This window comes from Octopus sinensis, linkage group LG26 (assembly GCF_006345805.1).
Source record: "Octopus sinensis linkage group LG26, ASM634580v1, whole genome shotgun sequence".
Lineage (NCBI taxonomy): Eukaryota > Metazoa > Mollusca > Cephalopoda > Octopoda > Octopodidae > Octopus > Octopus sinensis.
Window position 1 is genome coordinate 22084738 of NC_043022.1, and position 27584 is coordinate 22112321.

The window sequence follows — 27584 nt, forward strand, 5'->3', positions numbered from 1 at the left end:
GAGAGAGAGAGAGAGAGAGAGAGAGAGGGAGAGAGAGAGAGAGAGGGAGAGAGAGAAAGAGAGAGCACCATCCGAGCGTGATCGTTGCCAGAGCAGCCAACTAGCTTCCGTGCCAGTGGCACGTAAAAGGGCACCATTCAAGTGTGATCGTTACCAACGTCGCCTTACTGGCACCTGTGCTGGTGGCATGTGTGAAAGGATTTGAGCGACATCATTGCCAGTACCTCCTGACTGGCCCCTGTGCCGGTGGCATGAAAAAAGCACCCACTACACTCTTGGAGTGGTTGGCATTAGGAAGGGCATCCAGCTGTAGAAACTCTGCCAAATCAAGATTGGAGCCTGGTGCAGCCATCTGGTTCACCAGCCCTCAGTCAAAATCGTCCAACCCATGCTAGTATGGAAAGCGGACGTTAAATGATGATGATGATGATGATGATATAAACAAAAATGAGCTAAGAGAAATAACTTAGAGTGGCCAGAAATAATTATAAAATAATTAAGAAAATAAAGAAAATAATGAAATAAAGTCAAATAGAGTGAGGTGAAGTCAATGGAATCCCCTTCTCTTGAAAACGGTCAACCATATGGTTCAGAAAAATGCTTTCACAAGAGATGATACAGGTGGTAGTTTCCCATATATTTGTACTTTGGTTGGATGACGCTTTCACGAGAGATTTTGAGCTCTCATAAGGAGGCGAGTGTAAGTTCCATCCAACCGCCTCTCAAGCAGTTGAGAGGCAGTTGCATATTTAGGAACATTAAGTTTGGCTTATATAGGCTCACCATGCTAATCTGTTGTGATTGGTTGAAATACCCATCATAAGAGTTACTGGACTTTTATTGAGCCCTGTGATGTGATTAGTTGAATGTTGCACAGGAATTGGATCAAAGGTCCAATCTCGTTGCACATATATTTCAAACGACTAATCCTGTATCTGTCCTGGACCCTCTTTTTCTCTATAAATTAGTGCAACAAATTGTTTACGAGTTAGAGGGGGTGAGAGCTCTCATTGATGCAAGTTTGCAGATCCTGCTGTTCAGAGTAGAATTGATATATAACAGAGCAACAAGTGATAATTCAAAACAGTCTGGTTCAGAGATGCTGTGAACTGAGTTTTCTCTATAACAAAATACAGTGAATGGCTGTCAAGCATATTTGAACTGGTAACAAGTTTATATTTATATACATCGCTGCTTAGTGCTGTCAATGTATACACTCTGTCAAAAGGATTCTTACTACAGTATTTGTCCTCTCTGCAGTAACTGGCCGCCTACTAACAGTGTGTATACATTAAACAAGATACATAGATGTCTGTTTTAATTAAATACTGCCTCAATCAGGATATACAGGATACTTAAACATGATTTAGTGATGTGAGGAAAGAGTCTCAAAGGTACAAGTCAGATATACCGTAAATCCTCAAGTATAATCCGCATTTTTTCCCCAAAATTTAAAGGTCAAAATCCCTAGTGTGTAATATATACAAGGTTAAAAATGAAAAATATGAAAAATATTTTCTAAGCAACGTCTGAGTCTCATCTAACTGTCTTTCTCAAAGAATGAACACAATGATAATGAAGCCTCAAATATATCAGGTTCAATCAAAAACATATTGGCTACAGTTGGATTTGGGCTGCCCAGCAGGGTAAAGAGGGAGGAAGAGGACAGCACTTACGTTTGACGGGATGGTCTCCATGATGCGTAAACAGTCGTTCCATGAAAGAATCTTCGGTGGCACCAGGAAAGATGGCTTCATCATCAAGTAACCAGAGAAGACCCTTTTTGTCAGCATCCCGTAGATCTTGGTTTGATGCTCTCAACTATCAAAAAACAGACACATAAACATAGGATTACCTTCATAATACTTTATTTCCATCCTGCTACAATCTTTTTTAACAATACAGGCATTTAATATAATAATAATATTTTTTTTATTTTCATTTTTATTATTATTGTTATACATACATACATACATAATAATAATAATAATAATAATAATAATAATAATAATAATAATAATAATAATAAGTGGGTGTAAACACATGGACAAAATAAGAATAAACAAAAATAAATTACATGAACCTATATAAACAGGAGATACAAATATTACAGGCATCCCCCCCCCCACACTAACTAAACATAGACACACATAGAGATATACGAATGTGCAAATGAAGACACATACAATAGGAATACAAAATACAAAATGGCTGACCGTTCGTAAGGAGAGACACACAAATAAGAAAGAAGAAAGCAAAGGACCACTGATGAGGTCACAGGAGCGTGATGAAAGAACTCTGGCCGAAATAAGATTAAGATTAATGTAAAAAAATAAATAATGCTGAAGCAAGGTAACACCAAATATATAGTGCGTGTGTTTTTATTGGTTAAACTGGCAAAATGACCATTCCTAAATACAACAATAAATAAATTTTAATTTTATAATTAATCTTTGAACTGTTGCCATGGTTGGATAACAGCATATTAAAGAGTATAGCAGTTGAGTATATTGACCACAATACTTGACTAAAAGTAAATTTTATCTGTCTTGGAAGGATGAAAAGTTGACCAGTAGTGAGATTTTAACTCAGAACATAAAGGGAGGTAAATCAAATACGATGATGTATATTTAACTGATGCTTTACCATATTTGCTCTGTGTGTGTTTTGTGTGTGTGTGTGAAATAGCACAAATGGGGGAGTAAGAAACATACAGATGGACAACATGAGAGATTACAACAGGCATAAAAGTCTGGGATCTTTTCGGTTTGAACGGCAGTTTTTTCTAGCGGTGTCATATGAAATTGTCACCCATAATTATGACCCTAGTATCAATCTATTGCATTTCAATCTGTTTTAGGGTTAGGGTTAGAGTTAGGGTTAGGGGTGGGGGGGGAAGGGTATCTTTTTTTTCTTCAGAAATGTAAATTAACCCATTCTGTTTCTTAAACGAGGGACATATTCATAAGGCACAGAATGTTTCTACCTCAAGAGACGTCATTGATTGGTTGAAATTGCAGAACTTGAAGAAAAAAAACAACAACAAATATCTTACAAACCATAGAATTTTCTCAATAAAGCCAAGAGAAAAAGATGTTTTATAAACACATTCTACCAGTATATGAAGTTTAAAAGTGTTTAATTACGTGGAAATTATTTTTAAAATCTGCTGTTCAAACCGAAAAGATCCAAAATTTGAAAAATGAAGGACAAAATGTAAATACACAAAAAAATAATACAAGTTGTGAACGGTGAATAGTATGCCGAAAAAAAGGAAGGAAGGAAGGATAAAAAGTAGGTTGACATTTTGAGTGAACCAGTTATCAAAGTATACTAAAAAGCAATAAAAAAGCAGTAAGAAAAGAAGTGATTCAGAATTTGTGAACAAGACTAAGACATACTCCAAATCCTCATCAATCTTTTCAAGGACCACTTGAAGATCTTATCCAAGTGAAGTACATTGCTTGTATGTATTTCGCTTAAATAAGACCCAGAGCCCTAAACAGTAGGCGCAGGAGTGGCTGTGTGGTAAGTAGCTTGCTAACCAACCACATGGTTCTGGGTTCAGTTCCACTGCGTGGCATCTTGGGCAAATGTCTTCTGCTATAGCCCTGGGCCGACCAATGCCTTGTGAGTGGATTTGGTAGATGCGTGTGTGTTTGTGTGTCTGTGTTTGTCCCCCTAGCATTGCTTGACAACCGATGCTGGTGTGTTTACGTCCCCCGTCACTTAGCAGTTTGGCAAAAGAGTCCGATAGAATAAGTACTGGGCTTACAAAGAATAAGTCCCGGGGTCGATTTGCTCGACTAAAAGCGGTGCTCCAGCATGGCTGCAGTCAAATGACTGAAACAAGTGAAAGAGTAGTATAAGTATTCTCTCTCTCTCTCAAGAACACTTGTCTGAAACACTGGATCTGTCAAACCCAAGGCAAACAAACTTGCTGTATTTGTTTTTATCTATGATAAACTTTTGTGTGTTTCAATTAATTTTTTAAATAATTGAGAATTTAATAAAATAACATGTTCGTTATTGAGCTCTTATTTGTAATGATATTTGAAAATTTTAATTTAAACTAGCAGTATCGCCCAGCGTTGCTTGGGTTTGTAAGGGAAATAACTACATAAGCACTTTTAGAGATGTAAAGTATAATAGCCATCTCAATATGGCTAACCACAAAGGGGGGGGGTGTTACTGTAGCTTTTTACGTTCTGAGATTTAATAATAAATTTTTAGAGAGTTACTTCCCTTATATATTCCAAAAATGCATTAAAAATGGGAAAAATTGATGGTAAATTTTTTTTTAAATCGTAGACTCATCGTAGACGCGCGCTAATACCCAGAAGGGCTCGATATGAATCACGACTATAAGATACTGCACCGTTAAACTGCACCGTAAAATGTGGGAGTAGTTAGAAATCTAAATCGTAGGAGACAGACAGCACACAACCTCTCTTTTATATATAAAGATATATGGACAGCAGGCTTGTATCAGTTTCAGATGAGTTGTAAGCAAAGTTACATAACCCAGCCCCATGCTTCTTTATCTTTGAAACTACTGAATATTAGCAATAATTTTTTTTTTAAACCTAGACTGAAGTGACTGATCTAATATTTATCCCTAATTTGTAAATTATTTGTAGTTGTGAGCTACATCCGTCACAGCTCTCATCCACTAGGTCTCTCTCTGAAATATCCACTGACCATCTCACATTTAAAAAAATACTCAATAGGTGTAAGAGTGGCTGTGTGGTAAGTAGCTTGCTTACAAACCATATGATTTTGAGTTCTGTTCCACTGCATGGCACCTTGGGCAAGTGTCTCCTACTATAGCCTCAGGTCAATCAAAGCCTTGTAAGTGGATTTGGTAGACAGAAACTGAAAGAAGCCCGTTGTATATATGTATATGCTCTCCTTATGAGAGCTCAAAATCTCTCGTGGAAGCGTCATCCAACCAAAATGCAAATATATGGGAAACTACCACTTGTGTCATTTCTTGTGAAAGGTAGGAGAGTCCAGTTTGCTGGACATTGTTGTAGAGCTGAAAACGAGGCAATTTCTACTCTTCTCCTCTGGAAGCCATCTACTCTCGATACCAGAGGGTGCACACTCTCCTACCTTAATGTAATCTCCAGGGATACAGGCATCCAGCAACAGGACTTCCATAATGCTATGATGGACTGTGAAGTCTGGCGTAGCATAGTAAATTCCATTGTCTCGACCATGGTCAAACAATGATGAGGATGATATGTATATGTATGTGTGTGTATATGTTTGTGTGTCTGTGTTTGTCCCCCTCCAACATCGCTTGACAACCAATGCTGGTGTGTTTACGTCCCTGTAACTTAGCGGTTCGGCAAAAGTTACCGATAGAATAAGTACTAGGCTTACAAAGAATAAGTCCTGGGGTCGATTTGCTCGACTAAAGGAGGTACTCCAGCATGGCCACAGCCAAATGACTGAAACAAGTAAAAGAGTAAAGAATAAACATAGGTGCAGCCATGGTTGAGTGATTGAGAAGTTTGTTTTGCAACCATTGCAAAGAACTTTGGGCAAGTGTCCTCTATTAAAGACCTGAGCTGCCTGATGCCTTGTGAATGCATTTAATAAACAGAAACTGTTTGGAAGCCGTGTGTGTGTGTGTGTTTGTCACAACCACTTCATTACTTGACAACTAGTGTTAGCTTGTTTACATCCCTGTAACTTAGCAGTTCTATAAAAGAAACTGTTAGAATAAGTACTAGACTTTAAAAATAAAACTTGGGTTTATTTATTTGATTAATACCCTTCAAGACGGTGCTACAGCAAGGCCATAAACCAATGAATGAAATAAGAATTAAGGGAAAGAAATGTATCACAGTAAATAAAATTGTATAAGGAAAGTGGAAAGTAAGGAAGAAAAGAAACGTAGTTTTCAGGGCATAAGCATTGTTCTTTTACTTACCAGAGTTTGTTGCGGAGGTTTGTCTATTAAGAACACCAAAGCAGCAGGACTGGTGTTCACAAATTCGAAATCACATTCTATATTTTCCTAAAAATAAAAGATATATATTTATATGAGTGTATGTGTGTATATGTATGTATGTATGTATATATATATATATATATATATATATATATAATTTCTGTGCATTATTGAACATTTTCACTTTATATATGTGTGTATATATTACACACACACACAGGGTGTTTAGGTGAATTTTCTAAGTCTGCATACCAAAAATAAGAGTATTTTTTTAAAAAATCAAAAAATATCAACTTGATTATAGCTAGGAGATAACAGTTTACTCAAAGCAGCCACCATCTGCTTCTACCATGAACTCAAGACTGGCAAGATCTCTGAACATCTCCTTGATCTTGGCCACTAGCTTGACCTTGGTATTGCAGGCAAAGTGGTTGGCATATTTCTCAAGCAGACCCCACCCCACACATGGTAATCCAAGGGATTACAAATGCCAGAACTAGGGGCTGGTGAAGTTATAGAAATTCTGTGACAACCACTTCTAACTCTTTCCAGAAGTATGGTAAGGAACTGAATCATGCTGCCACACATATGGCTCTCCAGTAGCAACCCTCTCCAGCCAAGGTTTGACCAAAGTCTCCAGCAGCTTCGCATAGCCATCTGAACTGAGCCTGAGGCCCTGTTCAAAAATGTGGGGATAAATTCTGGCATGTAGATGTAGTCAGAAGGCCTGTTGCATTCCACATCAGATGACTTGTAATTACTTAATTAGTTAACTTAATTCGTTGCTTGGTTTTACACCACTAACTGGCCTTCATATTTCAAAAAAACTACCTGTAATTCAAAGGTCCATCCTCATCGCACTCAGAATTAAAGTTCAAGTGTCTGAAGAATACTCAACCATTTACACTATAATAATACAATGAGCAGGTAGTTCTGTTGTTGAAATTTGTGAAATACTCATTGTGGAAACTTAGAAACTGTTGATCAGCCCTTACAAAAAACATGTGGCACGTAAAAAGCACCCACTACACTCTCGAAGTGGTTGGCATTAGGAAGGGCATACAGCTGTAGAAACTCTGACAAATCAAGATTGGAGACTGGTGCAACCATCTGGTTCGCCAGCCCTCAGTCAAAATCGTCCAACCCATGCTAGCATGGAAAGCGGACGCTAAACGATGATGATGATGATGAATCACTGACCTTCATAATTTGTTGTCAAAACATCAGCATGCTTTTGACATCTTACAAATAACCTTAGAAGATATCATTTATAAAGTTTCAACACCTAAATTAGAATGCATATGACTCAAGAGAATCTAGAGCCGTGTTCCATGATACGAGGGGATGAGGGCATATAGATAAAAAAGGAGAAGACAAATTGTCAGATTAAATTAAATGAAGGTTTTCAACTTTTTCTGCTGTTAATTATGATGGCAAAAAAAAAAAGAGGCACAAACACTATTTTCTCCCTATAATAAATATTGGGGTGAAGGGCAACAATTCTATTAATATATTTTTAAAGGGGGCTCCTGATGTTTGTTAATGTCAAAAGCTGTGATCTCAAGTGCCCGTAGACATAAAAAAAAAAAGCTCAGTTGTGTTGTGGTGGAAAACGAGGGTCAGATGGGATGAGATGCGAGGGTACAGACAAGTCAGGTGTTGTGTGGTGTGATGTACAATTAGGTGAACTGTTGTGGTATGATGTATAATTAGGTCAACTGACATGGAACAAGGTGTAATTGGGTCAGTTGCAATTAGGTCAAGTCATTTCATGTAGTCTTAATTTACAATTGGGTCCCACCATGTTTTGGTGTGTGTGATATGTAATTAGGTCAGTTACTGTTGTGCTTAGTGTAAAGTGTAATTAATTAGTCAAGTTAGTGTGTGGTACAATGAACAATTACTGAAGCTTTGCTGTCTTCAACTTGCCTGAGAATATCGATCCTGTTGCAGAGTGAATGTTGCATCATGGAAGAATAACTGTAAGCGTTCTTGAATATAGTTGCAACAAAGGTCTTCAAATGTAGCACCTGAGTTACGACCACAAGTTGATGGATTCTGGAATCCAGGTGTGTCAAGAATTGTGATGGATCCAAGGTTGCGATAATTTGACATTAATGATCTAAAAATACAACAAAGGAAAATGAAATGTTTAATATTTAGATTTCAGAATATTACCAATTATCGTTATTATTATTATTATTATTATTATTAATGTTACTATATGTGTCATATGCCCCAAGTATAAAATATACTTATTATGATGAAATTACAGGAATGAAAACATCAGAAGTTACCAGGGGTGAAATTACCAGGGACAAAATCACTGGGGATGAAATTTCCAGTGGTGAATTTTCTAGTGGTGAAATTACCCACATTCATTACATGATCCCACAATGTACTAGAAATAGGAACCATACCACCCTTAAATCTCACACTATAATAGTCCTTTAAAAAAGGACACACTGGAGAATGTGATCGTTGTTAAAACATGCCCTAAAAAGAAAAGATGTATGGTCATGTTTGCAATGCCTTTGATCTAACTGAATCAAAACTGACTTTATCAGTAAAAAGAAAAAAAAAGTGAAAATGGAGCATAAAGAAAATGTTTCCCACTAACCTATTTATTAAACCAACCAGGACACTGAACAGTTCTGTGTATAAACCTGTGAGGAAAGCTTCAAGGGCATCGGTTGCAGAAGATCCAGACTCTCCTCCTGTGTGCCTATCAGCAGCATTAGAGATCCTGCGAAGAAAAACATAGAAACATCTTCAAGCAATTCATCAAACAACAGCAGAGATTCTGTAGTGAAAAAACATTATCCAACATTTTCCCTTGAACATAAACAGCAGCAAGACAATATCATGAAGCATGTGTCTTGAATTTAACCCTTTAGCATTTAAACCGGCCAAAAGTATTCATCTTTGTTTTATGTTCAAACTGACCAGATCTGGTCTCTCACACCAACCCTATAATATCGTTTTAAAAATTAACAGCTACCTCATCAAAATCTCATAGCTACAAGATAATGCATGATTAGTTCAAAACAGTGTGGATAAAAAAGGATTAATTTTGGCAGAATAATGTGAACACTAAAGAATTAAACAATAAGAACTCTCACAATGTGAAACAAATACAAGGACAGAGAAACAACAAAGCGAGCAATCTAATGAAGGGAGCCTCTACAGGCAGAAGTGTTCATTCTAGATGGTGGCGGTAAAATTTTGAAACAAGATTGTTTATCTTCGAAATATTTATCAGAATGTGAAATGCTGATGAATATATGATAGATTAAGTTACACTGCAAATAAAAACTGAGGAGTAGTTATTATATATTAACTGCACACCAATTATTATATATACTCAACTCTTTTATTTGTTTCAGTCATGTGACTGTGACAATGCTGGAGCACTGCCTTTAGTCGAGCAAATCAAACCCCAGGACTTATTCTTTGTAAGCCTAGTACTTATCCTATCGGTCTCTTTTGCCGAACCGCTAAGTTACGGGAACGTAAACACACCAGCATCGGTTGTCAAGCGATGTTGGAGGGGGACAAACACAGACACACAAACATATACACACACATACATATAGATATATACATATATATGATGGGCTTCTTTCAGTTTCAGTTTACCAAATCCACTCACAAGGCTTTGGTCAGCCCGAAGCTATAGTAGAAGACTCTTGCTCAAAGTGCCACGCAGGAGACTGAACCCGGAACCATGTGGTTGGTAAGCAAGCTACTTACCACACAGCCATTCCTGCACCTATTTTTAAGATATATTTAAGATTCCCAGAAGATTAATGAATTACTGAAATGGATCACAACAGTAAAATGTTTAGGAAACAATGCTCTTTATGGACACCTAAAACTTACTAGAAATAGCAAGCAAATCTCCCACAAGTCACACCCCAACGTCTTTTAAAATGAATTAAACACAGAAGATAATGCTGTCTCGCATACTCTTAAAAACAGTGAATACCTTTGAATAACTGGAATACCTTTGATGCAATGTCTGCTTGAATGATCTCCGGCTTAATAAGAACACCAACGTTGAAGCAAGCAGAAGTTTACAGAAAGGCAAAATATGTTTTAACTCCTTTAATCTTTTTGACACCACCCTGTTAGAGACTGCCCCTGGTTCTACAACAAACTTCCTGTAATAAAGTGATCTAAACTAAAAGCTTACATTAAAATTTCTTGTTATTGTCATTTTTTCCATTGGTTAATATAACTGCTCATATAAGGATTCTAAAAAGTTCCTTAAAGAATATTTGTAAAGGATTTTGATTCCTTTTAGTCAAGTTGAGCAGTTATAAAAACCTTGGATTTTAGGAAAAACTTTAGTGTTTTTTGGATGTAACTGAACTCCATGACACTCACTCCTTTGAGACATTGGTGATTTTCATGCCATGTCCAAAGAAAATCACAACAATAACAAAGAATTTAGTAAAATAACATGATTATCATTGAGCTAGTGTTAGGAACATAAATTGTGACTAAGATTTGGTGGAAGATTTGAACTGAATTCAAAACTTATGAAAACAAGACATTTATACTAAAGAGCCAGAGCCAGTTTCAGCCGGGTAGGTAACGAAAGGGTTAACCCTTTAGTGTTTAAACCGGCCATATCCGGCCAAAATATTCTATCTGTTTTATGTTCAAACTAGTCAGATATGGTCATTCGTAGCTATCTTATTGTGCCATTTTAAAAATAAACAATCACATCATTGAAATCTCAAAGCCATGAAATGATGCAAGATTAATTTTACATGGTGTGAATACATAAGCTTTACATTTGACAGAATAATCTGAATGCTGAAGGGTTAAACATCCAATGATATTTAATTTTACCCCACCCGTCATCTTTTGTATACTTTACTTCAAGAACTGATCCAGAAGTTATGTTTGCATCAGTGGAAGGTGATTCGACCCCGTCTTACAAATCCTATCCAGCTGATTCAACTGACTTATCCCTTTCTCAGTCAAATTTTCGACAAACAGTGTTGGTGCAAGCAATCCTAACTCAGACACATAGTCATACCTCATAGAAGCACTTCGGGTTAAGGTGCCACTTGATCCTGCTGATGGGCTGAAGATTGTACGTGCGAGTTCCTCCACTTTGATGCCCAGAAGGTTTGCAGCTTTCTGTGCAGCTGCAGGTTTTGCAAACTGTGCTTTATTGTTGGTTCCTGAAATGACACACAAAATAAACAGAACTTCATAAAAATGAAATAAAACAAAAGTTACTTAACAAAAGGAGAGGAATTGCTTCTAAATTCATTGCTTCTTCAATGGCCACCTCTCTATTTTGGGTGTATCAGGCTCACAATAGTAATCCTAGGTTATTACTGCATCCAGATTAGGCCACTTCCCCATATCCGAGTGTGTTATGTTCACTATGGAAACAAAGGCAATCCTAGAAAGATCATCATACAAACATCATGATCATCATCATTTAATGTCCGCTTTCCATGCTAGCATGGGTTGAACGATTTTGACTGAGGGCTGGCGAGCCAGATGGCTGCACCAGGCCCCAATCTTGATTTGGCAGAGTTTCTACAGCTGGATGCCCTTCCTAACGCCAACCACTCCGAGAGTTTAGTGGGTGCTTTTTACGTGCCACCGGCACGGGGGCCAGTCAGGCGGCACTGGCAACGACCTCGCTCGAATCTTTTTACACGTGCCAGTGAAGTGACGTTGGTAACGATCACGCTTGAATGGTGCCCTTTTACGTGCCATGGGTATGGAAGCCAGTTGGCTGCTCTGGCAACGATCACACTGGGACGGTGCTCTTGGCACCCTACTATTGTACAGAAATCTCTGCACACACTGTGTCAAAAGTTCCATCTGCTCCTTCACAGATAAGGACTAAGTTCTGGTGAAATAGTTACAGTGGCAGCAGCTGTGATGTTGATAGGGGATGATGGCAGAGATTGTGATATTGATGGTGAAGTTGAAGGAGGAGGTGGATGGTTAATGATGGTAATAAGGGCAGTGGTGATGGTGATGAGGGTTATAAGGGTGATGATACAGAAAGGCGGCGAGCTGGTAGAATCGTTTGCATGCTGGGCGAAATGCCTAGAGGTATTTCAACGGTCTTTACGTTCTGAGTTCAAATTCCACCGAGGTCGACTTTGCCTTTCATTCTTTCGGGGTCGATAAATTAAGTACCAGTTGTGTACTGGGGTCGATCTAATCAACTGGCCCCCTCCCCAAAACTTTCAGGCCTTGTGCCTAGAGTAGAAAAGAGTGATGATACAGACGTTAGTGAAACTGATGACAATCCTCCTGAGAGCACCAACAAAATAATTCTCACAAAATTATTGAGAGAAGACTTAATAATTCAGACAACTTAATTAATGAGGAATGTTAGACATACCTTTAACAGCTCCTGCAGTTTCAAGATGGTAAATAGCTGCCAATACATAGAATACTGCCTTCATTTCATCAGGTGAAAATCCGAGAACTTCCATAGCATTGGTCACTTTGGCCCAAGACTGTGCTGCCTTTTGTCTGTCTTCAGTCTGTAATAAATAAGACATTTGAGTGGACACTCAAGAGGGGCATAAAATAGAGGTATGGAGTGAAAGACTTGTTGGTGTAAAGTGGAAGGTTTGATGATGTGGAGTACTTTGAGGGATGTTCATTAAAGATTTCCCCTGACCCACTTCCCGAGGACTGGAATAAATGAAACTTGACATAATTATTAGTCCTTCTCTACATAGCCACCACCAATGGTGACACACTTCTCTTATCGCTTTATGCAGTTGTGAAGACCTCATTTGTAGAAGTCAGTAGGTTGCATCTGGAGTCAAGACTTTACCTCGGAAATAAGTTCATCATCCAAAAAGTGCTTCTCCTTAAAAAAAAATTCATGATAGGAAAGAGATGGAAGTCAGATGGTGCGAGGTCAGGAGAGTAAGGGGGGTAAGGAAGGATTTCATAGCCACAGGAATGTGCTTTCATCTGGGCAACATGTGTATTGTGAACTGGGGTGTTGCCTTGGAGGCAAACTCCTTTGGTCAGTATGCGATGCCTCTCTGCTTTGATGGCACCCGCAATTTCTGCAGTAGAGAAACATAATATGCCCCGTTAATTATGATGCACTTTGCCAGAAAATCCATTATCACTACTCTGCGCTGGTCCCTAAAGACTGTGAGCATCACTGTACCTGCTGAGAGTTGGACATGAGCCTTCTTTGGAGGTGGTGAATTATCATGCTTCCATTGTTTCGACTGGACTTTAATCTCAGGGTCACAGTGATGGACCCATGTTTCATACTGTGTGATAAGTCTACCAAAAAAGTCCTCCTTGTTTTCTTGGCACACCTGAAAAGGTGTGAACACCTGGGAATCCATTGTGCAGACAACTTCTGCATGTACAAATGGTTGTGAATGATTTTTTGCTATGGACCCTATACTTGTCTTCATTTCTTAGGCTAGTTTCCGAATAGTTATGTGGCGATCCTCAAAAATGACAACTTCCACGTTATGGATGGTGTCGTCAGTAATGGCAAAATGTGGTCATTCAGGATTAGGAGCAGTTTCTACTGGTGTCTGACCTCATTTGAAATGGTAATGCTAGTGCTTGACTACGTTGTATGATGGTGCATCGTCATCATAAACTTCTTTCATCTCATCGAAAATCTCTCTTGGTGTACGACCTTTCAAGTATAAGAACCTAATCACTGATCTGCTTTCAGCTGCCTCCAGTATAACATCTTAGTCCATTTCAGCAGCCGTAAAAAACAAATGAATACAAGTGGAAAGCTGAAATTTACAATGTGATATGTAGAGACATATATGATTATACCTATATAGCTTCTGTTTCCTGCAATAACCAAAAGTGAGTCAGGGGAAATCTTTAATGAACACCCTTCGTATGTTAGGTAGTATGAAAGGGGACGTTTTATGTGATGTGGATGGAAAGGCATGTTTCATAATGTGCCAGGCTTGCTTGAACAAAGTGCAATGTTTGATGGTATGGAGTACAATGTTTGATGGCATGGAGAGCAATGTTTGATACCGTGCAGTGCAATGCTTGGTGGTGTGGAGTGTGATGTTTGATAGTGTCGAGTGCAATGTCTGGCAGTATGGAGTGCAATGTTTGGCAGTGTGTAGTGCAATGTTTGATGGTGTGTAGTGCAATGTTTGATGGTATGAAGAGCAATGTTTGATGGCATGGAGAGCAATGTTTGATAGTGTGAAGTGCAATGCTTGGTGGTGTGGAGTGTGATGTTTGATAGTGTGGAGTGCAATGTTTGGCAGTGTGTAGTGCAATGTTTGATGGTGTGTAGTGCAATGTGTAGTGGTGTGTAGTGCAATGTTTGATGGTGTGTAGTGCAATGTTTGATGGTATGGAGAGCAATGTTTGATGGTATGGAGAGCAATGTTTGATAGTGTGGAGTGCAATGTTTGGCAGTGTGTAGTGCAATGTTTGGCAGTGTGTAGTGCAATGTTTGATGGTGTGTAGTGCAATGTTTGATGGTATGGAGAGCAATGTTTGATAGTGTGTAGTGCAATGTTTGGCAGTGTGTAGTGCAATGTTTGATGGTGTGTAGTGCAATGTGTAGTGGTGTGTAGTGCAATGTGTAGTGGTGTGTAGTGCAATGTTTGATGGTGTGTAGTGCAATGTTTGATGGTATGGAGAGCAATGTTTGGTGGTATAGAATGGAGTATTTAGTGTTGTGAGGTGGAATGTTTGAGGTAGTGTAGAACAACAACTTGTGGTTCACAACTTCATTGCACTCCAAACATCAGTTTTACTGGACAAGTCACTTTATTCTACATGACTCAGTTCACCTAACTTTGAAAAAAAAGTCACCCACAGCAAATCAAAGTTCTAGACATAGGAGATAGATTTGCCACCAAGTTAAATACAATAGTAACCAGAAGTAGAGAATAGCTCAATAAAGTCCTGTGATTCACAACAATATCATTAGTAACTACAGATTACATCAATTTCCACCCTCATCCGTACACACTCTAAACCAGACCCACCCTACTCCATTTTCTATCACAATTCATTGTCATTCCAGAGAATCCACCAAAAAGCTCCAGTCTTCTTAAATTTACTCCTTCCCCTAAAATTTATCTCTAATTACAAACTTGAACTGAAATAGTATCAACAGCCACACCCAACATTTAAGGCCTTTAATTCCAGGCAGACTATGAGAAATTAAGCAGTCATAAGTGCTCCTCTCCAGAATAATTCAACCACAGAAAATTAATTTATTCTTGATTAATGGAAAAAAAGTATAGTTTCAGGTGTAGTGGGAAGAGTGGTGATTAGAAGATGCAACATTAAAACTTATTACATCTTACTTTACACATATCCATGCAGAAACACAAGCACCATTACACACACACACCAATAAACACAGTACAAACATTCCCCACCGTTACACACAAATACCCATACAGAAAATATTGCTCCTCACATACACATTGTTCATAACACAAACACAAGACTCCACAGTTCTTGTTAAAGTGGTAATAAAGGAATGAATTGTTATACAGATGTACAAGACTGTATCATTGACCGACATAAGAAAATACAAATATTTTGAGAATAACTCTGAGACTCCATCTGCACACAAAAACAAGAGTTAAGATATTTAATGAAGAGAGCAGTTAAGATATCTAATACAAGGAGCAGCAGTACATGGGGCTGAGCATTCCATAGACACATAAACCTTACATATAACCATCAGGTAGACTCAAAGTGACACAGTGTATGACAAGGCAAGACATGTGAATTACAGTTTTCTATCTAATTATACACCTAATGCAGTCAGCTTGGCTATGTTTCACTAAAGCTAACCAAAGTCCATCCCATCCTCACCGTGGTGGGGACGCTGGCAATGGGTAGTGTCAGATTGGTCTGACACCGAGTGGTATTAGGGCCACAACCCGGCAGACTGGTGAAAATCCTCGGAGTGTCTGTTTCAGTAACCGTCGGCTCCTCGGTCGTTCTGTCCCCTTGTCTGCGGACAATCTGCGGCAAACAGGATGTCTCTACATGCGGGATTGTTGGGGACCACTTGTGAAATTCACATATTCCCACGAAACTTCTTCCATGAGTAGAAGCCGACTCAACCCGCCCAGGGTGAATGTCGCCACAAGTACAAGTAAGTAAAGCTAACCACTCATGATTTACTGCTCATCAACAACAACAACAACAGTACTTACTCTTTGAAGAGGTGTCATGTATGTATTCTGCTCATTCAGAGTGGTCAGCTGCAATTCATTCCTGTAAAGGAAAAAAATTTATAAATATATAAAGCACAGACATGGTTAAGTGGTTAAGACTTTTGCTTCCCAACCACATGGTACTAGGTTCAGTCCTACTGCATGACACATGGGCAAGTTTTTTATACTATAGCCTTGTAAGTGGATTTGATATGCACACACAAAGTGTATCCTAGTTTTAGAACAGGTACACCTTGTTTTGCTTATCATAAAAGGGTCGACAACAGGAAAGGCATCTCTCTATATATAAATAGCAAAATGTCTGTGTGTGTGTCCTTTATACAAATCCACAATTTTTCAGTTAGAGGGCTCGCACTTTCTATGGTAATTCAAAACCGTCCAAGGGTGGTCGTGCACATCTTTACATTTCCCCAGTCACCCAACAAAGCCATTAAAAAAATCAATAGAAGCGACTTGTTTGTGAATTTTCTATTCAAAACCCAATCAAAATGCCCAAAACTTGCTACACCAATTGAATGCCAGCTAGCTGTATGTGATTGGTCAGAGATTTGGACAGTACTCGCTTGTATGTGTGCACGCACACAGCTGTATATGCATGCACTAGCACTATGACCCGGCGTTGCTGGGTCATAGTGCTAGTCTAACCATAAAACACTACCTGTCTAGCTCATGCTTACATGGAAACCAGGCATAACATGATGATGGTGATTGTACATGTCTATATATAGTTATGAAGCATATGATTCCCAGTCACCAATCAGAAATTTTCAACACCTGTGAATCTTCCGGCAACAAAAAGATAATTGGAGAAACCTAGTTTGTGACTTACAGAATCACAGCAGCAGAAGTGGGGAGGAGGGTGGGCAAATGGTTCGATTTTCAGGTGTGTATATGTATATATGTGTGTGTATATATACAAAGAGATACAATATATTATATGCTTGCATATAATTTTTTCCATCCTTTCGTTGTTCTCTTGTATTTTTGAGTACTAGCATCAGCAATACATACAGAGAAAATTAGCATGAGCCCTGCATAAGGATCACATCCAAATTTGTGAAGTGTCTCATACTTTTAGCCTCGTCTGGCACCTGTGCCGGTGGAACGTAAAAAGCACCCACTACACTCATGGGGTGGTTGGCGTTAGGAAGGGCATCCAGCCGTAGAAACATTGCCAGATCAGACTGGGCCTGGTGCAGCCTTCTGGCTTCCCAGACCCCAGTTGCACCGTCCAACCCATGCCAGCATGGAAAACGGACGTTAAACGATGATGATGATAATAGGTGCAGGTGTGGCTGTGTGCTAAGAAGCTTGCTTGCCAACTACATGGTTCCAGGTTCAGTCCCATTGCGTGGCAGCTTGGGCAAGTGTTTTCTACTGTAACCTCAGGCTGACCAGAGCCCTGTGAGTGGATTTGGAAGAGGGAAACTGAAAAAAGCCTGTAGTATGTGTGTGTGTGTATCTTTGTTTCTCTGTTTGTCCCCACCATCACTGCCTGTCAGTGTATTTATGTGCCCATAACTTAGCAGTTTGGCAAAAGAGACTTATAAAATAAGTACTAGGCTTTAAAGAAAAGTCCTGGAGTCGATTTGTTTGGCTAAAACCCTTCAAGGCCAACATGGCCACAGTCAAATGACTGAAACCAGTAAAATATGAATAAAGAAAAAGATAGGAGAAAGATATTTTGTTAAAAATTTCGGATCTTTTCGGTTTGAACGGCAGTTTTTAACATAATTTCTAGGTAACTAAAAAATTTTAAACTTTGTATACTGGTAGAATGTGTTTATAAAACATCTTTTTCTCTTGGCTTTATTGATAAAATTCTATAGTTTGTAAGATATTTGTTGCTTTTTTTTCTTCAATTTCTGCAATTTCAACCAATCAATGACGTGTATTGAGTTAAAAAACATTCTGTGCCGTATGAATATGTCCCTCGTTTAAGAAACAGATTGGGTTTATTTACATTTGTGAAGAAAAAAAGATACCCTTTCTCCCACCCTAATCCTAAAACCGATTGAAATGCAATAGATCAATACTAGGGTCATAATTATGGGTGACAATTTCATATGACACCGCTAGAAAAAACTGCCATTCAAACCAAAAAGATCCAAAATTTCTTCTTAAGGAACCATTGGGAAAAATTTTTCTTTACTTTAGGACAGAACCACAGAGAACACATAAACAACATACCTTAACACAGAGTCAACTCCAGCCAACATTTGGTAAAAGATATGGAAAGTTGGCTCTCCTTCTGGTCGCCTTACCAGACGTGATTTCTCCAGCATTATAATCTGAAACAGTAGAAAACAACAAGAAAACGTTAGAGACAGGTAGTGAAGGAGGAAATACGGGAAATAATATGATTAATGTATTGCAATAGTTCCATGTGGGTGTATGTACATTATTATTATTATTATTATTATTATTATTATTATTATTATTTATTATTATTATTATTATTATTATTATTTTTATTAATTATTATTATTATTATTATTAATTATTATTATTATTATTATTATTATTATTATTATTCATTATTATTATTATTATATTATTATTATTATTATTATTATTATTATTATTATTATTATTTAATATTATTATTATTTATTATTATTTAATATTATTATTATTATTATTATTTAATATTATTATTATTATTATTATTCATTATTATTATTAATTATTATTATTATTATTATTTTTATTAATTATTATTTTATTATTATTATTATTTTTTATTAATTATTATTATTATTATTTTTATTAATTATTATTATTATTATTATTATTATGGCTGCCCCCTCGTTATCGAGTATGGCCATTGCACGAAGCTTAACTGTTACTGGTGCTGTGATCGAATGTGACTTTTTAGCCCAGCTAAAGATCTACAATGTCTTGTACAGAATTGGCAACTAAAGCCTTTACCGGTAATGGCCGGCTGTAGTTGTAACTGGGCTTCATATACCTTTGCATGTCGTTTAAGTCCTCCTACCGAATTACACTCTCTTCCACATGCCTGACAGATATGATTAGTATGTTGTGTTACACCACCACCAGTGGCCAGGTTGTCACTCATCTGTCTCGCTTTATGACTACGAAGATGACTCTTGAGTCCAGCTTTACTGAGGCAGGGTCTTGCACAGACACTGCATGTCAGCATCATAGGAAGACCCTTCCCATCAGGAAGTGTAACAGCGATGCCCTTCCTGACATCCCTCCTTACTTTCTCATGGGTGTATGTACATAGGTAGGTAGGTTCATACATAACATATCAAGTACTACCATCATTACTTTCACCTATTACTTGATAAGCCCCTCTTACAACAGAGCTTATAAGTCGAAGATAAGAGGTGCCGACCATTAAAGATATCATCATTAAGGGAGTGAGTGTCATCATTGAATTTCAATACACATTTAAAAGAAAGAAGAGACAAGAATAGAGAAAGCGTGGCTTGGTAGTTAGGGCGTTGTACTCATGATTACAAGATTATGGTTTCAATTCCTGGACCAGGTGGTGCATTGTATTCTTGAGCAAAACACTTCATTTCACATTGTTCCAGTCTACTTAGCTGTAAATGAGGAACCCTGCAATGAACTGGCATCTCATTCAGAGGTAAAATTATGATCTCAGTTATTTATATAATAATAATAATGAAATTATTGTATACAGTGCTCAGGTGCACCACAACTTGTCAAAAAGCGCGCATAAAGTATATGCAGTGATGTACAAATGTCTGGAAAGCGAACAGTGTAGGAGTCAGATACATGTTTGTGTGTGTATGGAGGTGAGAAAATCAGGTGTAGTGTTGGCAAATCTCAGGAAGCATGGAAGTTTTGAAGGATGCAGTGCTCCAACAACTAACAATTGATGCTGACAGTCTGTTCCATGCTTCAGCAACTCTTAGCGTGAAAAAATGTTTCCGAAAGTCATGGGAGCTATGCTGTTTTCTGACTTTGTAAACATGTCCACGGGTGTTAGACAAGTGGAGTTTAAAACATAGAAACTGACTAACCAGCCTTAGGATTCCTACAACTCAACACAGTTATGCTCAGGACACTTACTTATCAAAGCTGTGCTGCAGTATATATGCATTCTAATGACTAAAAGAGAAAATGCCCAAACAGCTTACCTGGATTGTTATACCAGACACCTGTCCCGAAAAGTCAAAGTCTAAGGTGGTCAGCTTGGAAAACCTAGAAGCATTGGTATTGAGAATTGTGCGACTATTGCCAAATGTTTCCAATAGGACATCCATGGAGTTTACTTTATCAACTGGAACAAAACACAAAACAAAATATATACTTCAATTTTTATTTCTGAACAAAGTCACAAGGTCAGAAACATTAGTAGAAAAAGAAAGAGAGGTATGGTCCATTACAGATATCAGTACATAGCTGGTACTTTATTTTATCAACCTTGGAAGGACAAAGTTGGGATCTTTTCATTTTGACCGGCAGTTTTTTAAAATAATTTCCACGTAACTAAACACTTTTAAACTTCGTATACTGGTAGAATGTGTTTATAAAACATCTTTTTCTCTTGGCTTTATTGAGAAAATTCTATAGTTTGTAAGATATTTGTTGTTTTCTTTCTTCAATTTCTGCAATTTCAACCAATCAATGACGTCTATTAAGGTGAAAACATTCTGTGCCGTATGAATATGTCCCTCGTTTAAGAAACAGATTAGGCTTATTTACATTTGTGAAGAAAAAAAGATACCCTTCCCCCCACCCCTAACCCTACAACAGATTGAAATGCAATAGACTCACTGGGATTTGAATTCAGAATGTTAAATGATAGCACCAATGCCGAAAGGTATTTTTTCCACACTCTAAAGTTTCTAGGACAACACCAAACCATAAACCCCCTTCAATATGATACATTGTTAGACTAAACAAACACAACTGTTTGACCCAAATATATATTTATTGGGTATAGACAGTCAAAAGAGGGAACACACCAACTGTCTGACATTAAAAATGTACACCCACACATATATATTCATTATTACTATTTTACATACATGGTCTAATTAAGACAAACAGTGACACAACACAAAACAAGCTTCTGCTCTGTGTGTGTCTGTATACACAGACATGCACACATACACACAAACTCATAGATATGGCAAGAAAAAGACACCCACATACAGAGAAACAGATAGATAGAAATATTCAAACAATTTGAAGCCAAGTGTGAATACATCCATTGTTCACTGTGATGTCCAGGTCAGCCTCACCGTGAAGGTGGGGGGGGGAGTGTCTGAAAGGAATCCTATGATAACAAAAGACATTTTTTTTTTCCATGATTAATGTGACACTGTGTCTACGAAACCCTAATTTTATTTTAACAATGCAATCAGAGCAGAAATTTTGTATTAAGGGCAAATCCAAGTCTGAAACCCTTGTGAATCTAGAAAAATTAAGGGATAGATTTATTACAACAATATCACCACCAAAGTAGGGAGCCTCTAAATCAGGGATTCTCAACCATTTTTCATCTATGGACCCCTTTGATTACTATTATTCTAGTAGATCCCCATAGTCATTCAATGCTTAAAAACTTGTTTTACAGAAATCTCTTTCAAAATTCCTGTTTTGTTTTCTGCACATAAGCTTATGTAGGTTGAACTATGTAAAATGTTAGAGAAAGAAACCTGGCTGTACATACCAGAACATATATCTAAAGCAGGGCTCCAGAAAATATTATTGTAGACCCCAATTTATTGCATGATCACCTGAAAATCTTCTAAAGGACCCTCAGGAGCCATATGGACCCCAGTTGAGAACCACTGCTCTAAATGATGGAGAAAGCATGTTAGAAATAGCAGCAAAATGTATCTCAAAGCACACAGAACTGCATTTGAAAATGAAAACCGGAGACACTGAATAGAGAATGTCTTGAATAAAAGATGTAAAGGAAGGTCAGTCTTATCACAGCCACAAAAGGAACATCTTCAATCATAAATCTGTTGGTTCAGTTCATTAAATGATTTTCAGAGAAAAATCACCCACAGCCAATAACAGACGGGTCAGCATACCCTGACACAATTTCTAATGTGTAGGCATACACCTATACAAACAATCACAGAGCATCCAACACACACACACCAATTGACAAATACACTACCAATCCCCCTCTCCCCCATGTCCATTAACATGAAATCTCTCTGTCTGCCAGTCTCTTTTATTCTTTTACTTGTTTCAGTCATTTGACTGCAGCCATGCTGGAGCACCGCCTTTAGTCAAGCAAATCGACCCCAGGACTTATTCTTTGTAAGCTTAGTACTTATTCTATTGGTCTCTTTTACCGAACCAGCTAAGTTACGAGGACGTAAATACACCAGCATCGGTTGTCAAGCAATGTTGGGGGACACATACATACACACACACACACACACACACACATATATATATATATATATATATATATATATATATATATATATATATATATATATATATATATATATATATATACATATATACGACGGGTTTCTTTCAGTTTCCGTCTAACAAATCCACTCACAAGGCTTTGGTCGGCCCGAGGCTATAGTAGAAGACACTTGCCCAAGGTGCCACGCAGTGGGACTGAACCCGGGACCATGTGGTTGGTAAGCAAGCTACTTACCACACAGCCGCTCCTGCGCCTATTCTGTCAAGAAACAAAATTTTACTTACTTGTGATAAAATTATTGACACTGCCCGATGCCAGGACAAAATACTGCAGAATGTGGTGGGCATTTGTAGTTTTGCCACTGCCACTACGGCCAATCAGGACGATGGACTGGTCAAGACGGCTGCTCAGCATTTCACGGTGAGCATGCTGGGCCACTGAATAGATATGAGGGGGCATGTCTTCCTGTTTACAACCTTTGAACATCTGGATAACCTGGAGAAAAATGAAAATTGTAAGTATTTGGAGAAGATGATCATGATGGCAACAATGATGATATATTTCTTTATTTCTTTACTGCCCACAAGGGGCTAAACATAGAGGGGACAAACAAGGACAGACAAAGAGATTAAGTCGATTACATCGACCCCAGTGCAAAACTGGTACTTTATTTATCGACCCCGAAAGGATGAAAGGCAAAGTCGACCTCGGTGGAATTTGAACTCAGAACGTAATGACAGACGAAATACGGCTACGCATTTTGCCCGGCATGCTAACGTTTCAGGAATGATGGTCATGAGTGGTGATGACAGAAAAACAACAGCAAAGCAGTAAGGAATGGCTGGACATAATAATCATTTCTGTCAATTTTGATGGGAAACATTTAGTCTTTAACCAAACTAAACTACCCGTTTTTTAATTCAGTCAGCAAAGCAGCTAAACATTTCACAGACACGTTGTGCCTGAACCCTTTTGATACCAATCCACTTAAGACCACCTCTGGTTCCACAATACAAACTTTATTTTTAAAAGTGACTTAAATTAAACCCATCAATATTTCAAATTCCTTTATGTTCCAAACATCAGTTTAATAACAACAAATTTATTTAACATTTTTTGTAATAAACAGATACACTGGTTCAATTTCACTCCTTTATTGTTAGTCAGTTGTTCTACTGCACAGCTTTGGGAAATCCTAATCGAATGCATCATTTAGAACAGCTACAAATCTCTGGCCATTTGAAAGATCCTTGAGCTTCCATAACCTCCTTTTCCATATCAGGTTTGTTCTCTGGGTCCTTCTAGCCCTAAGTCTGAAGTTACTAACCACTAACCTATGTTGAGTTGTACATACTTCAGCTGGGAAGAACTGCATTCACAAGCATCCATCAGTCCCTGTTTTTATATATATATATATACATATATATATATAGTGAAGGCGCGTGGCTCAGTGGTTAGAGCGTCGAACTTACGATCGTGAGGTTGTGAGTTCGAATCGCGGACCGGGCTGCATGTTGTGTTCTTGAGCAAGACACTATATTACACGTTGCTCCAGTTCACTCAGCTGTAGAAATGAGTTGCGACATCACAGGTGCCAAGCTGTATCTGCTGTTGCCTTTCCCTTGGATAACACTGGTGGCGTGGAGAGGGGGGGGGCGGTATGCATGGGCGACTGCTGGTCTTCCATAAACAGCCTTGCCCGGACTTGTACCTGGGAAGGTAACTTTCTAGGTGCAATCCCACGGTCAGTCATGACCAAAGGGGGTCTCAATATATATATATATAAATAGGGTTGTTTTAGTTTCTGTATATGAAATAAAATTACAAAGCTTTAGGGCTACAGTAAAAGACCCCTAAGTTGTCACGCAGTGGAACTGAACCCTAAACTATGTAGTTGGAAAGCAAACTGCTTAACCACACAGCCATAACTGCACCTACATATATCATAACACACACACTCCATAAAGATGCAAACAAACATACACACACCTCTTGGACATACAAACATACATGCAGGTACAGATTCATATACCAATGGACAAAAGAACATAAATCCACATATGTACTGACAGATACACACACAACATGGATGCAGATACCTAAGCCCACACATACATGAAAACTGTACTTCCCATAGATATACACATACACACACACAGTTGTGATATATATATCACCGTGACCGACCAGGCTATCAGATGTTGCTACACATCACTGGTCACAATGAGCTTCGCATTGTTTTAGCCTTCAAATGACGCCGCCCCACTGATTAAGCGAACAGGCCTACAGAAGAAAGAGTGAAAGTTGTGGCAAAAGAGTACAGCAGGGATCACCACCATCCCCTGCCAGAGCCTCGTGGAGCTTGAGGTGCTTTTGCTCAATAAACACTCACAACGCCTGGTCTGGGAATCGAAACCGCTATCCTATGACCACGAATCCACTGCCCTAACCACTGGGCCATTGCACCTCCACCATATATATGTGTGTGTATATGTGTGTGTGTGTGTGTGTAAATGAGTGTGTAACTGTGTATCAACTAAGTATTCCAGTTATGTGATGTGGACAACATATCAAATAACAGTAGGTGTGGTAGAGGTGTGTTTTTATCTACATATCTGCATTTGTACTGTGTGTAAAATATTCCAGTTATGTGGTGTGGACAGCATATCAAATAACATCTGGATAGGTGAGATGTCGTGGCCTAGTGGTATGTTTATTTGTGTGGACGTGTGTGACACAGGTGTAGAGTGATGTACACATGTATGCTCATATGCGTGTATATAGTTTGTGTAAGTGTATACAGAGTGTGCATATAGGTAGGTCTGTGTGTGTGATGTCCATAGGTGTCTGTCTATGTGAGTTTGTGACAGTATGTATGTTCATGGGTTTGTGTCAGAGCAGGATGGAAATTTCAACAATGCTGTTGCCGAAATTCTGCAATGCACTGTTAAACCAACCTAGCTTAAAAATGCAAGTGATATCATTTGCTGTGAAGAAATATCTCCGCTTTTGCCTCTCCTGTATCTCACCTAATAATGAAGGAAGATGCTAGAAACAGCACCCAAATCTCACTTGTGTTACACCCTAACATCTTGGAAAAATGGAAGGACACATTGGATTATGTGGTTCTAGTATATGCCGTCTGAATATGAAAGATGGTAAGGTATACCTTTGACCATAGGTTTGCTGGATCTCAGGTAATCTGGGGCTAAGCAGCAGTAATAGTATCACCATTATGTAAGAACAGACAGACATGCATATGCAGTACACATAGAGACACACAAACTCTTCATTGTTGCTGTCATTTATACAAAACAATAAAGAATAGTAAAGTGTGTGTAAACATGTTAACATACGTATGTGTGTATAGATAAATGACATGTATTGCGTTGTCTGGAAAGTTCGTGCCGATTTATAGTATGCTTGCACATGCACACATACAGTTATTTGTACGTGTGTGTGTGGTATAAGTACCAGACTTTTATGCATAAACATCACACAATCTACCCTTCACTCAGAAAGAGAATCCCTTTGTTATCACCAGAGACAACAATTTCCTGAACTTTTCCTACCTTGTTCTTATTCTGGTTATTATGCTGTCAGGAGTACTCTCCTCAACTTCTGATTTAGTCATCAAGCTAACAGAAACTATCATCTTCAAAATGGCATCTCATCTCATCTCAGCTAATTTTCTTTCTAATCAGTCATGCTGAAACCCCTTAGCACAGATTGAAATTGCAAGTTTTAACAATTAGTAAGCCACTCTACCTAGTGGAGGCACATGGCCTAGTGGTTAGAGCAGCAGACTCGCAGTCGAGGGATCGCGGGTTCGAATCTCAGACCGGGTGATGTGTATGTTTATGAGCGAAACACCTAAGCTCCACGCGGTTCCTGCAGAAGGTAATGGTGAACTTCTGCTGACTCTTTCGCCACAACTTTCTCTCACTCTTTCCTCCAACATCTTGCAGCTCACCTTCGACGGACCAGCGTCCTGTCCAGGTGGGGAACCTGTACGCCAAGAAACCGGGAAACTGGCCCTTATGAGCCAGGCATGGCTCGAGAAGGAACAAACAACAAACTCTACCGAGCATTTGTTGATTTGGAGAAGGCCTTTGACAAGGTAACATATTCTGTAGTCTGGTGGTCGTTAAGAAAACTAGGTACAGATGAATGGTTTCTGAGAATTTCGGCAAACTTCTTGTTTTCATTTTACCTCTGCGCTAAGCAAACCCTTTATCTATCTTTACTTCTAACAACTTGATACTGTTCTGTACTGCTCCTTACTTCTCAGCTTTCTAAGAACAATTTTTAATTTTATGGTTTTATCTTTTTCACTATTCCACCACTATGTCACCTTCCCTTTAGCTAGAATCTTGCTCCATCCAGACATCTGGTCCGTGGCTTCCAGAAGGTTCTTGTATAGAAATTTCTAGTTATCTCCTGATGTAAGTCTCTGTAAACATGCATGTCTGTAGATACATATGAGTGTAGATATATATATATTTTTATATATATATATATATATTAGAAGGTTTGGAGATGATGTACAGGTATTATATATTAGAAGAAATGAGGTACTCAGAAATCTGGATGGTTTTATATTTACAGATATTTATTAGTATGTTACATGTTTTTATAAATCATATATCAGCGCTTTCGTTCACTCTAGTGGCGTTTTCAAATTGAACTTTTGCAGGAATTTTGTCTCTTTGAGATACTTGTATTATTGAATGTGTAGGGGTGGGGAGAGATAAGATTGTACAAGAGGGTGAGGAATGGGGAGAAAATGAGACAAAATTCCTGAAAAAGTTCAATTTGAAAACTCTACAAGAGTGGATGAAGGCGCTAATATATGATATATGATTTATAAAAACATGTAATATACTAATATCTGTATATATAAATCCAACCAGATTTCTGTGTATCTTATTTCTTCTAATATATATATATATCATCATAATCATCCGTTTCCCATGCTAGCATGGGTTGGACGGTTCAA

At 38.2% G+C, this 27584-nt stretch overlaps 1 protein-coding gene and 1 pseudogene across 5 annotated transcripts in view; one reads left to right on the forward strand and one right to left on the reverse strand.

The window, feature by feature from the left end:
• LOC115224915 (unconventional myosin-XVIIIa) overlaps positions 1 to 27584 on the reverse strand; it is a 324165-nt gene that overhangs the window by 156610 nt on the left and 139971 nt on the right. For all 5 annotated transcript variants that reach the window (XM_036513802.1, XM_029795876.2, XM_036513801.1 and 2 more), the window contains 10 exons: positions 22870 to 23080; positions 20319 to 20461; positions 18373 to 18473; positions 16162 to 16222; positions 12351 to 12495; positions 11013 to 11160; positions 8583 to 8708; positions 7892 to 8084; positions 5942 to 6028; positions 1677 to 1821 (listed from right to left, as the gene is read on the reverse strand). In XM_036513802.1, coding sequence (XP_036369695.1) covers positions 1677 to 1821; positions 5942 to 6028; positions 7892 to 8084; positions 8583 to 8708; positions 11013 to 11160; positions 12351 to 12495; positions 16162 to 16222; positions 18373 to 18473; positions 20319 to 20461; positions 22870 to 23080 — 1360 coding nt within the window. The remainder of the gene's footprint in view (positions 1 to 1676; positions 1822 to 5941; positions 6029 to 7891; positions 8085 to 8582; positions 8709 to 11012; positions 11161 to 12350; positions 12496 to 16161; positions 16223 to 18372; positions 18474 to 20318; positions 20462 to 22869; positions 23081 to 27584) is intronic.
• On the forward strand, positions 17161 to 17258 carry LOC115224931 (annotated as a pseudogene).